The sequence below is a fragment of the Corvus brachyrhynchos genome, unplaced genomic scaffold (assembly GCF_000691975.1).
Source record: "Corvus brachyrhynchos isolate BGI_N302 unplaced genomic scaffold, ASM69197v1 scaffold43, whole genome shotgun sequence".
NCBI classification, from domain to species: Eukaryota; Metazoa; Chordata; class Aves; order Passeriformes; family Corvidae; genus Corvus; species Corvus brachyrhynchos.
In genome coordinates this window covers 509,712-523,842 of record NW_008237353.1, presented here as the reverse complement: position 1 = coordinate 523,842, position 14,131 = coordinate 509,712, and the positions used below count along the sequence as shown (strand labels likewise).

Sequence of the window (14,131 nt, the reverse complement as noted above, 5' to 3'; positions counted from 1 at the left end):
CTGAATTTAGGCATTTTGGAACAACCTTTTAAGTCAATTCAGAACAAAGATATCAAGATGAGGTAAGCGATTTCCTGCCTTCTCATTAAAAATATGTATTAAAAAATATCAATCTTACACAAGATAGAGAGGGGAGGTGCATGCTGGAGGATGCATAAGCTGTCATAGAACTGTATAATTTCCCTACTTGTCACACACATTAGGCAGATGTTGCAGCATTGCCTTTTCTTAGATTTGTAGTGAAATCTTTCAGGATATTTTTAATCAATCTTCATTACTTGTTGCTATCACTGCTGCATTGCTGGGCAAAGCCCTCAGATTTTATTTTTACACTTGTTGCTTGCACAGCTGCAAAGAAAAGTTGGAAAAGTCAAACCCTCAGAAGCTACCAAAGCCCAAGACAAGTAAAACCAGAGAGAATTAAGTCTTGTGAATTATACCAACTGCATGATTTTGCAGAATTTGCCTCAGGATTTGAGGATGCCTGGAGCAGACTATGCCAAGCTTGCAATTTTGTCAATTGTCTTTCATTTCATACTTTGGGGCTGTCATAGAATGAATTGTCATTATCCATGTCCCTGGGGACATGGAGCTCAGGCAGCCTCACGCTACATGTTAAAAAGCTTTCTCGGATAATGTTTGTCAGAAAACACATCTTCCACACAAAACCCTGCACTACCTGCAAATGAGCCAGAACACAGGGAGGCAGAGCCCCTGCACAGGCTCATGCTCTGCACAGAAGATGCTGCACAAGAATGGCCCCAGGCCCCTATTTCAAGGGATGCTGCCCCTAATGCAAGGCAGATAATAACAGCAGTAAATTAAAAATGCCCAAACTAGGAAATCTACACATGAAATAGCAGAACTCTGTCAAGGACAGAAACATAAAAAAACTAGAAGAAAAATGTACTTGCCCAACTCCTTGTGGCTTTTTCACCTTATAAAATCACTCTGGCAGAAGCAAGACCCCATTCTATACCAGTCCCTTATTCTTAGATGGTGCCTAGAAAAGAGTTAAACACAACAACAGGGGTTTTTTATGTCCCCAAACCTCTCCTAGGCTTTTGCGTGGCTTTGAATCTGTTCCTACCACCTGATCCTAACTGCTGTCACCTGCCAGTAATTTTCTGCCTTGCTCTTACTTGTTTTGCCATCACTGGATACTGCCCTGGCAGAGAGGAAACCTTGCCAGTACAAAAATATTGAAGAATATTTGAAAGGCTCCTATCTTTTCTTTAAACGAATTGTCAGAAGTGAAGAAGCAAAAATATTTGCTTCTATCAGCTGCTTCATTAGCAACAGGTTGAGGTGGTAATTAAACACTTTATGGTAATGATGGACTTAACTGGGGACTGCTTGATGGCCTGGAAATACCATGCCCACCAGTAAAGACATACAATCATCTAAGATATTGCCACTTTACACTGTTTGCTGTTGCCTCTGTACCTGAACCGTATTTATAACATGAATGAGTCAAACCCATTTTGGTGCAGCCAAGCAAGCTGGCCTAAGTCACTCCCGTAGAACTGGGCATGAACAGACAACATTTTGTGTACACAAGGTGATTTACAGCTCCAGATACTTGTTCTATCCTTCAGCTGAACCATGTTAATGAACTAACTGGGAGCTCCCAGTTTGCTTCAGCACGAAGTCAGCTATCTCTGCACAAATCAGATGAGCCCCTGAAGTGGATTGGGAGCATTGTCAGAGTGTGTGAATGTGGCTCAGCTCCAGGGGAGAAGCAGATGTGAGCTGGGGTGTGGTACCAAGCAGATGAAAAATGGTGTTTCCATAAACAGTCCCACTAGATCTGCAGCAGCACATCTGCTGGACCCCAGTGTGCTCCTTCTTCCTTTTTCCACTCACTGCAAAAAGATTTGGGCTGAATCCTTTATTCCACTTAACCTTCAGTTGATGTTCATACCCATGGAGAGACGGCGTAAGATATGACCTTTCCCATGTATTTGCTTGCTACATCACACTGGATGTGAAATAAGAAACACTCCATGAAGTGTGGAATGTTGGATTTCAGATCCTATTTGGTGCTCATGCTTTCTTTGTGATGTTTCTGCATCCAAATTTCATCCCTTATCTAGGCTGAAGGGAATGTATCTTCCTTCTCGTATATGGGAAAACAAAGCAGATGGTCTCAGTCTGAGGGACAGATGTCCACATCAGAAAACTGTCACCGCACTTGACACCTTCCCAGCCATACTGGCCAAAATCCTCCAGAAAAGAAAAAATATACCTTGCCATTTTGCATACATTTACATTCATTTGCATGCATTCAGGCACCTACTGAGCAGAATGCTCAGCCTTCCCATTTTTTAAGTTGCACTCAACCTCAGAAAGACTGGTGTGAAGATTACTTGTTAAAAGAGCTGACTGCCTGGTGTCTTTGGTGTGCAAACTATTATTAAAACAGACCCTTCCATGCTGGAGTCCTATTCTCTTCCTGCCTTTTGTCACAGGGATGAGTCTAGACAAGGAAGAGCAGCTCATAACGGCACTGCCCCTACCCAGAAATTCTGCAAAGGAGAATGAAAACCCTTTCCTGCTAGATTTTCTAGGACATGAGCAAAGCATTTGACACTGTCCCACATGACATCCTTGTCTCTAAACTAGAGAGACACAAGTTTGACAGATGCACCACTCAGTGGATAAGGGATTGACTGGATGGTTGCACTGAAAGTGTTATGGTCAACAGGTCAATGTTCAAGTGGAAAGCAGTGAAAGCAGCATTCCTAAAGGACTGTGCTGCTTAACGTCTCTGGCAGTGACATAGACAGTGGGACTGAATGCACCCTCAGCAGGTTTGCTGGTGACACCAAGCTGTGTGGTGCAGTTGACACTCTGGAGGGAAGAGATGGCATCCAGATGGACTGGACAGGCTGGAGAGGGGGGCCTGTGTGAACCTCATGAAGTTCAACAAGGCCAAGTGCAAGGTTCTGCACCTGGGTCAGGGCAATTCCAAGCACAAATACAGGCTGGGGGAGAATGGATTTACAGCAGCCCTGGGGAGAAGGTCTGGGGGTTGTTAACAAGAAGCTCAGCATGGCCTGGCAATGTTTATTTACAGCCCAGAAAGCCAAATGTATCCTGGGCTGCATAAAAAGTAGTGTGGCCAGCAGGTCAAGGGAAGTGATTTTGCCCCCCTATGCCACCCTCGTGAGACCCCACCTGGAGCAGTCCCATCCAGCTCTGGGGTCCCCAGCACAAGAAAGACATGGACCTGTTGGAGCAAGTCCAGAGGAAGCCACGAAGATGCTCAGAGGGCTGGAGCACCTCTCCTGTGAAGACAGGCTGAGAGAGCTGGGGTTGTTCAGCCTGGAGAACAGAAGGCTCCAGTGAGACCTTGGGGAAGCCTTACAGTGCCTAAACAGGGTTCTGCAAGAGAGCTGGAGAGGGACTTTTTACAAGGGCATGTAGGGATAGGACAAGGGGGAATGGCTTTAAACTGACAGAGGGTGGGTTTAACTTAGATACTAGGAAAAAATTCTTCACTGGTGGTGAGGCCGTGGAAGAGGCTGCCCAGAGAAGTTATGGATGCCCGGTCTGTTCAAGTGTTCAAGGCCAAGATGGACAAGGCTTTGAGCAACCTGGTCTAGTGGAAGATGTCCCTCCCCATGTGTGGTGTTTTAGCAGCTTAGGAAACTTGGTTTGTAGGGACAGAAGTTTTGACCAGCTGGTTTTTTTCCATTCCCTACTAACCAAGTTTCCTAAGCTGCTAAACCACCACAATAGACACCATGACAGGGGAGCTGGGACTAGATGACCTTTAAGGTCCCTTCCTACCCAAATAATTCTATGATTCTATGAAAAGATTGGTGACATTGTCAGAGTACAGAAAACATAATCCCTTTTATTTTTTTTTTTTTTTCCTGGCAGGGGATTTTCTCTTCTAACCTCAAACAACCACAGAAGGCTCTACATCTTTCTTTTTCTTAAGTGAGGCAGCAATAATTCACTGGGGTTGTGGTGGCTGGAATGCCTGGGGGATCTGGATGTGGGCAATCTGAATTAGGGGAGAAGTCAATGAAACACAGGAGACTACTGAAGTGCCTTAGCGCAAGGTCTGTTTCCCAACATGCATGCAGATTGCTCTCTGAGTTCCTAGGAAATTATCCCACATGGAGCCTTGCATCCAGTAGGAGGGGGAAAAAAAGCCAGATAAAAACAAGCCAAACCAAAACACAGCAGATTGCTCAATGCTCCTGTAGACCAGTTAAAAGGCAGGGAGGGAAAGAAATCTCTTAATGAAGTGTGCTTGGCCAAAGCCAAGCCCTGCTCAGCCAAAGCTGAGCCCCGCTCATGGGGCAACCTCTTCAAGGGTGGGAAGAGCATCCTGCCTCCCTGCATGGGGAAGGTCCAGCTATGGGCTGGGGCATGACACCTGCTCCCCGTCAAGGCCCCCATGAAACACTCAGGTGGCAATTACTGCTGAGAGCACGGCAATTATGGAGACTCTAGGAAATGTTGTATGTGTTTTCCAGTGCTAATTATGGCTGCTTGGTGAGGCAGGAGGAGAGGGAAAAGCAGCCATTGGGAGTTGTTTTGTTTGCTTCATTTTAGGGTCATTTTGTATTGGTTGTTCTCTTCTTCTCAGCCCTGATGATGTGATGATGTTGTGCCAGGGAAGAGGGGCTGTCTGAAGGTGAATGGTAGCAAATAAAGAAGCAGAGAGGCAAGACACACTGCTCAGCACTTCCTGTTTGTCACCCAAAGCCTTTGCCCTGTGTCTCCATCCCTGCCAGATCTTCAGAGTGACTCAGGGTTTGTCCAGCCTGCAAAGCACAGCTGTGATGAATCCCAGCTGTGGGGAATGGCATAAAGGTGGCATAAATGTGAACAGCCACAGAAATTTTCGACCCCAAGGACCTTTGCCTGTGAATCCTGTCAGCTTCCTTGACACCTCCGTAGCCTACCAACAAATCAACTAGGTTTTTCTTTCACAGACCATTACATTTCCCACTTCTTTCTTCGGCACAAGTCACAGAGGCTTCCTAAGCTGAGCTGGAGACATGGCTGCAAACACAGCTACAAGTGAGGAAAATACCACTTGTTTTCACTCTCTACCCGACACATGACAGCCTGTTACACAAAATCAGCAGCAAAACTCCCCCCACTTTAGCAAAAAAATAACCCAACCCAAAACTTATGTAACTCTGCAACTAATCTGTTAATCTTGAGCAAGGCATTTAAATCCAGGGAGTAAGCCTATTCTTCTCATCCCCCTCACCCCCCCAGCCTATCTGTACAGTGAAAAGGGAAACAAATAGAAGCAAAGTTCACAGCCTTGTGATTTTTCCTTTTGACAAGAGCAAAGTGGCATCGTGTCCTGAGACTGCTCCGAAGTAAACCCTCCTGCCTTGCCTTATCCCATGCACTGAGCACCTTAAGAGAAAAGCTGCTTTCAGACCAGTTGTCAGTTGCTCTTGGCTGAAGCATGGAAATCTCTACTCTTGCCACGTACCACTGCCTTGCTTTTGTCTGGTATTTTTTCATTGCCTATTCCACCACACAAGTAAAAGCAGAAGAGCCGCCATCTGAAGTGTTCCTTTACGGTGGGCAGTGGAAATATTTGACAGTCCTCAATCTGGTAAGCAAATCGTGTTGTACAGTGATACCAATATGTCTATTTGTTTGTCTGCCATCTGCTCCTCAAGACATATGCAGCTGGTGTATTTGCTGCTGTTAAACTGCTTCCTTTGGTGGTTTATACCCCAAAGGAAACTAAGGAGGGATCTGTGCTTGTGCTGTGAAATGTATTCACAGGTTTCAGGCAGAAAGAATACTGGCTGGCGAGATGCTTGGTTTTCAGAAAGTACTTTGAAGCTAGCTGCTTCCTTGTAAAAGAGACATTGTCAGTGAGGAGAAGGACAGAAAAGTGGGGCTTTGTTCAGCCAGAACACACACAGGTTTGGTGCCTGTTCTCTAACCTTTAATTCAATACACTTCAATGCTTGGAGTTTTACTTCAATTTTTTTAATAGGCTTTTATGTCCTCTAAATTACAGGAAGGGTAAAACAAAGCAGAGCACAGTACTAATTTAGCCATTCAGAGTCCTGCTTCATTTGATAATTAGTTGAAAACACAAAGGAAAGAAATTCCAGCCTGTGGAGAGAGGTGCTTGTGACATTATTACATGCGTTTTAGCAGTGCTATCAACTGGTTGTACATTTCCTAAAAGCACACAGAAAATGAGAGCCTGTAATGTGTTCTGGTTCTTCTAATGTGCCAACATTTCACAGGATAGAAATCAAAGTGAAAGCACAAGAGATACCCAGGGCAGAAGGTTTGTTCAGAGTCCAAGGCATCCATCAGCAGCTCAGGGAAGTAGTGGTGGTGGGGTGGAAAGACCAGGCTTGTGGAGAGGTTTCCTACAAGGGAAAACTTTCAGAGACACTTGCTAATTTGAAGGGTGACCGCCAGGATCTATACAGCCTTTCATCCATTCTGTGTGACTGTCAAAGTTAAGTATCAGTGGGAGGTCTGGTCTGGGGCATGTTTGTCTCTACTTTTACCCTTCAAAAGGAGACACCTTATGCTGGAGTTCAGTGGAAGCCTAAAGGCTCCCCAGCTCCAAGTGGGGCTTTTGGAGACACCCAGGGAGGTGGACAATTGGTTCTCTTCCATCCTCAACTATTCTGTGACTCTGCAAAACATTTGCAACGAAGAGGCAGTGAATGGCAAGTGAAGTGGCCGCTACCTGGGGATTCCGGGAGCCACAGCGCTCTCCTCAGTGGCCAAGCCAGCTGTGGAAGGTTGAGGATACACATATATCACTGCAGTTGGGGTGGCATATGTACTGCTAATTGTGATGTTGTGTGTTTATCAGTATAGCCATTTTGGGGAATGGCTGATCACCCATACTTTCAGGCAAAACAGCATCTCCATCCCCATCCCCTGGCACCATAATAATGAGATTTGCCACCCAGCTCTAAAGCATGAGATCAAAAGGACAAAGCAAGTAACCCATCACCCAGCATTTTGGGATGAAGAAATACTCACTGAAATGATCATCCAGCTTCCCTTAGTGACCAGCAGTAGATTGTCAGGGAAAGGCTGCACAAGGCAAGAGCATGAACAAGCATGAAATGAAGTTTCCATGGCTCTACTGTCCCACTAGCATACTGACTACCCCAGCCGAAAAATAAATCCAGGCTAAGGTAGCTAATACCCATTCAAAGCCTTCCTTTCACCTCTCTAAAGGAAAAACATGCCTGTTCATACTTCTGGTACTTTCCCTATTCTGTGTGCCATGAGGCAAGTGTGCCTTGCCTGAAAGAGCAGTTCATTTTGTTGGGTGCAAACCTGCTTCCTTGACAACTGAACTGAATGCCTCATTATTTCTGTGTTGTAATCTAATCATCCATCCCTGTTCATGTTTTCTTTGCCACTCATTAGAGTGGCATTAGATTATCATCTCAGTTACTCTTTTCTGCAAGCTGGAAGTCCAAGCCTTTTACATTTCTCTTCACAAAGGGTTGCTTCTTTCATTATAGCATCCATGCCGCCCTATGCAGCAGTTTTTCAAGTTTCAGGAGGGGGTAGATGGGGCAGGCTGCAGTGGTCAAGTTATGAGCAATTATATATGATATTATATATATATGATATTATATATAATATATATATATAAAAATATATATATATTATGAGCAATTATGTATGGATTTATACAATGGCCTAAATGTGTTTCCTTGTTTGTTCTTTAATTCTTCTTGACAACTCTTAACTCTCTATTTGTCTTTTTTGATCACTGGTAGGCAAGGAGAGGGCGAGTTGAGAGAGCTATCCACACTGAGTCCAACATTTCTTTACTGGATGGTGATAGCTAATATAGAACCCACTGTTGAAAAATAGATAATTGAAGCTGCTTTTTTTTTTTTCTGAAATGCTTTACATTGCACTTACCAACACTGATTTTTGCCTACTATTTGATCTCTCAGGCACTCAGTATCCTGAGATTCTTTGGCAATTTTACAGTCAGGCTTTGCTTTGACAGGGAAAAAAACCCCGTCAGATTCACAAGAGTGTACCACCTCAGTATTTGCTCCCTTTGCCAGCTCATTTACAGATCTGCTGAACAGCTCAGGTCTTATTAAATCTCTATGAGTGAGGGCTCTTGCTCCATTTCCCCAGTCCTTTGTCTCCCAGCTTTTAACCACTCATTGATCTGATCCCAATGCTAAAATGGAGCTGCCAGCCAACAGGGAGATAGTTTGGGCTGAAGATACTGCCTATCTTTCATGAAGAAAATGTGGCAATGGGACAGGGTGTGCAAAATTACTCCTTCATGGTAGTCCTTGTTCTTCAAAGGATTGCCAAAAAATGAAAGGGGATTAGGAAAGGAAATGCTGTCACCCCCCTTCTCCTGCTGCACTGGGTAGCATGTTTTGGTAAAGCAGAGGCAAAAAGGTGGCAAAAGGTTCTTGAGCTGCTCTGTAAGAGAGGAAGAGGGTGAGAAGACAACAAGTCCCACATGCTGTAGTGCTCTATGTGGGGCTCCACAGGACCTAAAAGACTTCCCACAGTTTGGTATCAAGCCACTTCCTATTGCTGCTGAGAGACATGGAGGATCAAGAGGTGCCTGTCAGCCACACATGTCCATTGGGTGCACATGCAACACAAGGAATTTCTGTCAGTCTGGACGCAGTCCCAGAAAGCACCTCAGGATGTTGGGAGGTATGGTCATGGGGAAGAAGAGCAGGCAAAAGCTTCACACTGGGCTATTCTGGTTCAGTGGATCTGCTGTGCTGGTCAGGCCTGGGTGGTGCCTTGGAGGCTTCCCCAGAGCTAGGAACACCGAGACAGCCTTTGTCCAGCTCTTCTGCCTGTGTCCTGCCAGACTGGGATTGCCTGGCTTCTGGCACTGGCTGGCTGAATCACTTGGAAATTTTCCCTCCAAAATTTCTCTTATCTCTTTGGAATTGCATTTAAAAATTCCTTTCTGTGGAAAGCTGCTCTGGTCACCTCACTGTGATCTGAAATGGAAACACTGGGAAAAATGACGTTTCTTGGGGATGGAAATGCATTTATCTGGAGAGATGCTGGAAGAATTCCTTCTAGATATGACCCTCTTTTAACACTTCATTCAATTCCTTGCTAGTCACGTGGCTCTCCCGAGAGAGCTACAGCTCTGACATTGCTTCAGATTCATCTTCTTAATGATCATAGCAATCAAGATTCAGAAAGGAAATATTATTGTAGGGGGAAAAAAGAGGATAAGTGGGCTTTGTATCAAAGAGGTTTATTGACCCATTATTGCAGAAGCAGAAATGACAGATAAAAACAGTTTTGCATTAATTTCATTCATCTGTGACACAAAACAGTGCAAGCAGAATCATTCATTACCTGAAATATCCGAGCTCATAAAAATCTGCTCACTGCTGTAAATCCATTAGTAAATCACTGCACCTTTAAAAACCATTAATTGCATTCCCACCCCAATTTATTCCTTACACTTTTGCCTTCCATAATGGAAATACTTTTCAATTGTCCTGAAAGCTGCTTTGCATTTGTTTCAGAATAGGCCCAGTATTTAGTAAAGATATTTTCCAGGACACTATCATGTGAATGGATGAGTGTCTGCACTAAATGTTGACTTTTATGACTAATAACTTGCTCGGAATATTGGATTTATCCCTCCCTTAAGGGCAGAGCTTGGAGCCCGATTTATTTGTACTAGTTGGAGATTTCAATATACACATATGGCAAGATCTTATACACAAAAGTAAATCATGTCACGTTAGTTAAACAGAAACGCCCTTTTGATCACTGCACTAGATAAAAATTGAGGTTTGTCTTTGTCACTATGAGTCTCAGTTTGGAAAATTGATCTGGCCAAATTAAATGTTTCTACAGCACCCAGCACCATGGAACTCTGCAGGGTCTAGAGGGGAAAGCAGCCTCTCTCCAACAGGGATAATCATATCCATATTCTCCTCTTTGGGTTAATCATTAGCTTTCTGAATGCTTCCAGTCTTCCTTCTGTTCGTGTGGGAACACTTTAGGGAATCCGTTCTATTTACAGCCAGTGGATTCATATTCTATGAGTGCCTGCAATGGATTTGTGAGCGCCAGCACTGCTGCTTGGGAAATTCACAGGACATCTGGAATAATTTGATGTTTTCATGTATTTTTTTTTTTTAATGTCAACATGTTTCCTTTAGTGGAGGGCTACAAGATTTGGATGCACCTTTCTTACAACAATAACCCAAATGGGTTTGGAGCCTGCATTTTAACCTAGTGGGGGTGCACAATGCCAGACTGAGCAGCACTAGGGATGATCCTAGCTCAGTTTTCTGTTTTGAAAATTATTTGTATAATCTTCCATTGCTCTTGGACATACAGGGTGATCACTAAAGTGTCTGAAACACCTCTGAAACTACAGTGATGAACAAGGGTAGATCTACAGCAGCACAAACCCAAGTTCCTGAGGCTGAGTTCAAACTTCTTCAGTAGTTGTTCTTCTCCATGTTTAGCCAGAGAAATGGGTCAGGTTACACTTTCAGAAAAGCATTTTCCATACAGAAGATAACATTGCCCTCCCTTGTGTATAACAGAATATTTACCAGGCTGAGAATGTGGCTGTTTTGGGACTGTTTCTTTTCAGTAATGTTTGTTTTAGTTAATTTTGAAGCGGAGAAAGAAGCAGCCTATCCCTGTCCCATGATTAATGTAAGGCTGACCATGAACAAGATAATAATAGCCCCATCCTCTGGGAACCAGGCCTCTCCCTAATTGCTTTATTGGCAATTAGTCACCATGTGTCACTGGACTGTCACCACCCTCATGTTCATTTTTCATGCCTTTTACAGAAAGTTACTGCTGACTCTACAGGGTGTAACAAGAGCTTCTGTTTATTACCAGGCTTTTCTTAGCTCTTTAAGGACTTGGTATTGGTGTCCTGGTGAGACCAAGGATTGGGACAGACATTTGGGCTGAACATGCGCTTGTGCCTAAGTACCCTGCATCCCAGCATGGACTTTACTGAACCAGACCCATGACTTAGAGGGCTGAATCCCTACTGACTGAAGTAGTGCCTGCTAACTGTGATAATGGGAACAGAAAAATCACATTAAAAGAGCTGCTTTGGTGCCTCAGAATTGAACAAAAACATCTGTGGGGTTTTGGGCTGATGAAGCTGCTTGGGGGTTTTTTTATGTAAAAATGTATCTGTTCACCCTAAGCCTTGATAGGAAATGTGGGGCTTTGCAGCTGAACAGGGTGATGCACGACCTCTGATACCTGGTCCTGGGTGACTTTGGGCCAGTTACCCAGCCTGTGTCAGCACCTCTGCACCTCCACTGGTGTGGGTCTGCACAAGGAGGGGAACAATCCAACAGTTGTACCTACCGTGGTGACTCTCTGGACTGTGGAACAGATAGCGAAGGAAGAGTGTATCTTTTCCCTGTGCTGGGAAGAAACAAAATGTTTGGAGATGGTTGCAGATAACTGCAAACTATGGTCATTTTGTTGCACAGGAAGACTGCAAACTAAAGCTTGTAGAAGCCCTTGCCTGACAACAGGCATGGTGAAATCATAGTCCCCTCCTCCCCTCATATATTTTGATAATAAAGGAATTTCTGATGGAAAAACATTGCACTAATCCTGTCCCCTCCCAAGCACCACCCTTTTCAGCTTCTTCAGAAACTGATGAAGTAACCAGCCTCAATTCCAGAGACTTTGCTCTAAATAAATATCTGATTCAGAGTAAGATCATGGCAAAAGAGATCTCATCCTAAAAGCTGTAGCCCTCTTTCCATTTAAGCATCACTAGCTGATCCAGTGTTTGCAGTAGGCTGCATTTCCCATATTGCATCACTCTGGGACAACCTAGCCTTAAAAAGAAGAGGTGGCTCCATGAGTTAACTAAACTGACTCGGTGCTAAATGCAAGACAGTGGGAGAAGTATTTTTCTTCAAGGTTCTGTTCTGCCTTTGTGTGTCTGACAAATCTGGTTCATCTCGATCTGCTGTGTAGTGTTAGGAGAGAAAATGGAGAAATTAGAAAAGCAATATTTGTTTAAACCATAATAATATGACAATTCGACAATATGACACTAATCTGGAAAATTCTGTTTTGTCACTCAGCACTTACCTAATTCTTTATCAAATCCTCCTAGAGCCCTCCCGCAAAAATCCCACCCTCACTACCTGTAAATGGTTTTAAAACCTCAAACCAAAACACAACCTCTCAACCCTAAAATTCATTAGTTATAAATAGTTTCATTTAAACTTAAATAATAACTTCAGTTTTAGTTGGTGGAACCTGGATCTTTGCTTCTAAGCACTTGAAATTCTTTCCTAAATCCCTTTGAGTTTAGCAAAAGAGGTTCTGTTTTTGTAACTTCTGCACCTAATTCTCACCTTACATCATTTTGAGCTACTTGACACTGAGATCAGCTACACTGTGAGTCTCTAGAAAGAAGAACCTGTATTGGCTAAATAGTGGGAAACGCTATCTAGCAATTGCTTTACAGGAAACATGTCCTGGAATTATTTGTTCTCTCCTGCTCAGATACATCCAGTGGTCAACCATTAACATAGGAGCTGGCTTTCAACATGTCCCTTCACTTCACCCATCTGAATCACATCACACATCTCTGTTTAGTCAATTAACTGGGATACTGTTAAAGTTATCTCCCGACCAACTTTATTTAATCAGTTTGGGTTAGTAAAAGAGATTTAGCCAACAGCTATTTCCCTCACACAGGCTTGCAGCTCACGAACAAAACAGCTCCCTGAAGAGCAAGAACGGATTTCATTGAGGAACATGCTAATGAAAGCTGGATGAGTTTCCCTCATTAGGTGTAATTACTTCAGGTTTTGCAGGCTGTCTTCTATGGGGTGTCCTTCCTGGCTGATGTGTTGAGACTAATTAAGAAACTGCGATGTGCTAAGTGCGTAATTTCCAGCAGAGACCTTCTTTTCAGTGTCCTGGCTTTCCCAGTGTCCACAGTAAGTACCCTTTGTCTCTGTATGTGAAAATAATGTTTGCATAAATGATTAGGGGTGTATAGTACCAGAAGTATGTGTATAAAATAGATAAGAACTAAGGGCTTTCTTTTACCATTGAATTTGCAATGGATTTGGACCACTCAGAAGAAGAAACAGTGCTGAGCCTGTCATGGTTGAGAGCAAAGCCTCTTGCACAAACATTAGGGTTGCTGTCCTCAGGTGGATACACATTGACCCCAAAAGGGTGAATGAAGTGTAACCTCTCTGTTAATCTTACGGTCCAAATAGCTGTGGATTTATCAACTTAGGGCTTTTCTCTAAAGGGCAGCACAGGTCAGGAGGATATTAGAGGGTACCTAAGAGGCAGCAAAACCTCACATCTCCTTCTTTGATGCCAGAGTAGCTTTAAATAAGCACTGGAGAGAAACAGAATCGCAGAAAAATAATTATAGTTGCAGCCTACGTCAGATTCATCATGGATCACCTACTCCCCCACAGACAACGCTGTTTATCAAAATGCCGTGGGTTGGACAGGAACTGATGGATTATTTATACATGTAGGTACACTCTGTGAGAGTGATGCCTGCAGCCACCACTGAATCTCAGAGGGCTGAGAAGCACTGCTTAAACATGGTCCACAAGCAGCTCAGCTAGCTGGCTCAATAAAAAAGCCCTGCCAGGGACGGAGTCAGAGAGACTGGCTAATTATCTTCACTGCACAGCAGCCTTCACCATGCTGCTCTCATATCCCCCCAGGCATCCTCACCATGCCTGCAGGACAGTGGCGCAGTCTCACTCTTCCAGAGTCTCACACCCCTGATTTCCAGCCCCAAGCACAAAGTGTGCTCAAATACAAAGTCAGGCCAAGAATTGCAAATCAGCTTCCAGGTATCAGTAACTGATACCAGGGATCCTGTCCTCCAGTTATGTTGTCCCACTGTAATTTCTGCTCTCCTGGGAAAAAATGGGTGCCCACAGTGTGCAGCTTTCACTTGCACTTTAGGAATTTGGCTTATGAATTGTGAAGGAAAAGGGTAAGTTTATGTGAACTGCCTTATCAAGATCTGCTTTTACTTTGCTACTGAGCAAAACAAAGGGTTGACAGACAGTCCCTTGAGGAGAACTTCTTGACCATCAAAAGATCCTATCTGCAAAGGGAAAGGGAAAGA

At 43.8% G+C, this 14,131-nt stretch overlaps 1 protein-coding gene and 1 long non-coding RNA gene across 5 annotated transcripts in view; one reads left to right on the top strand and one right to left on the bottom strand.

The window, feature by feature from the left end:
- The first annotated feature begins 5,198 nt into the window (after positions 1-5,198).
- Positions 5,199-14,131, top strand: part of ADTRP (androgen dependent TFPI regulating protein) — a 30,791-nt gene continuing 21,858 nt past the window's right edge. Inside the window, exons 1-2 of one of the 3 annotated variants that reach the window (XM_017730647.1) lie at positions 5,201-5,599; positions 12,828-12,962. In XM_017730647.1, coding sequence (XP_017586136.1) covers positions 5,447-5,599; positions 12,828-12,962 — 288 coding nt within the window. In that variant the 5' untranslated portion in view covers positions 5,201-5,446. Of the gene's footprint in view, positions 5,600-12,827; positions 12,963-14,131 lie in introns of all 3 variants that reach the window. The other 2 variants (XM_008630881.2, XM_017730648.1) reach the window with 2 other exon arrangements.
- Positions 5,799-14,131, bottom strand: part of LOC108445812 — a 19,220-nt gene continuing 10,887 nt past the window's right edge. For both annotated transcript variants that reach the window (XR_001860791.1, XR_001860790.1), the window contains 2 exons: positions 11,359-11,418; positions 5,799-7,065 (listed from right to left, as the gene is read on the bottom strand). This is a non-coding gene — a long non-coding RNA (uncharacterized LOC108445812). The remainder of the gene's footprint in view (positions 7,066-11,358; positions 11,419-14,131) is intronic.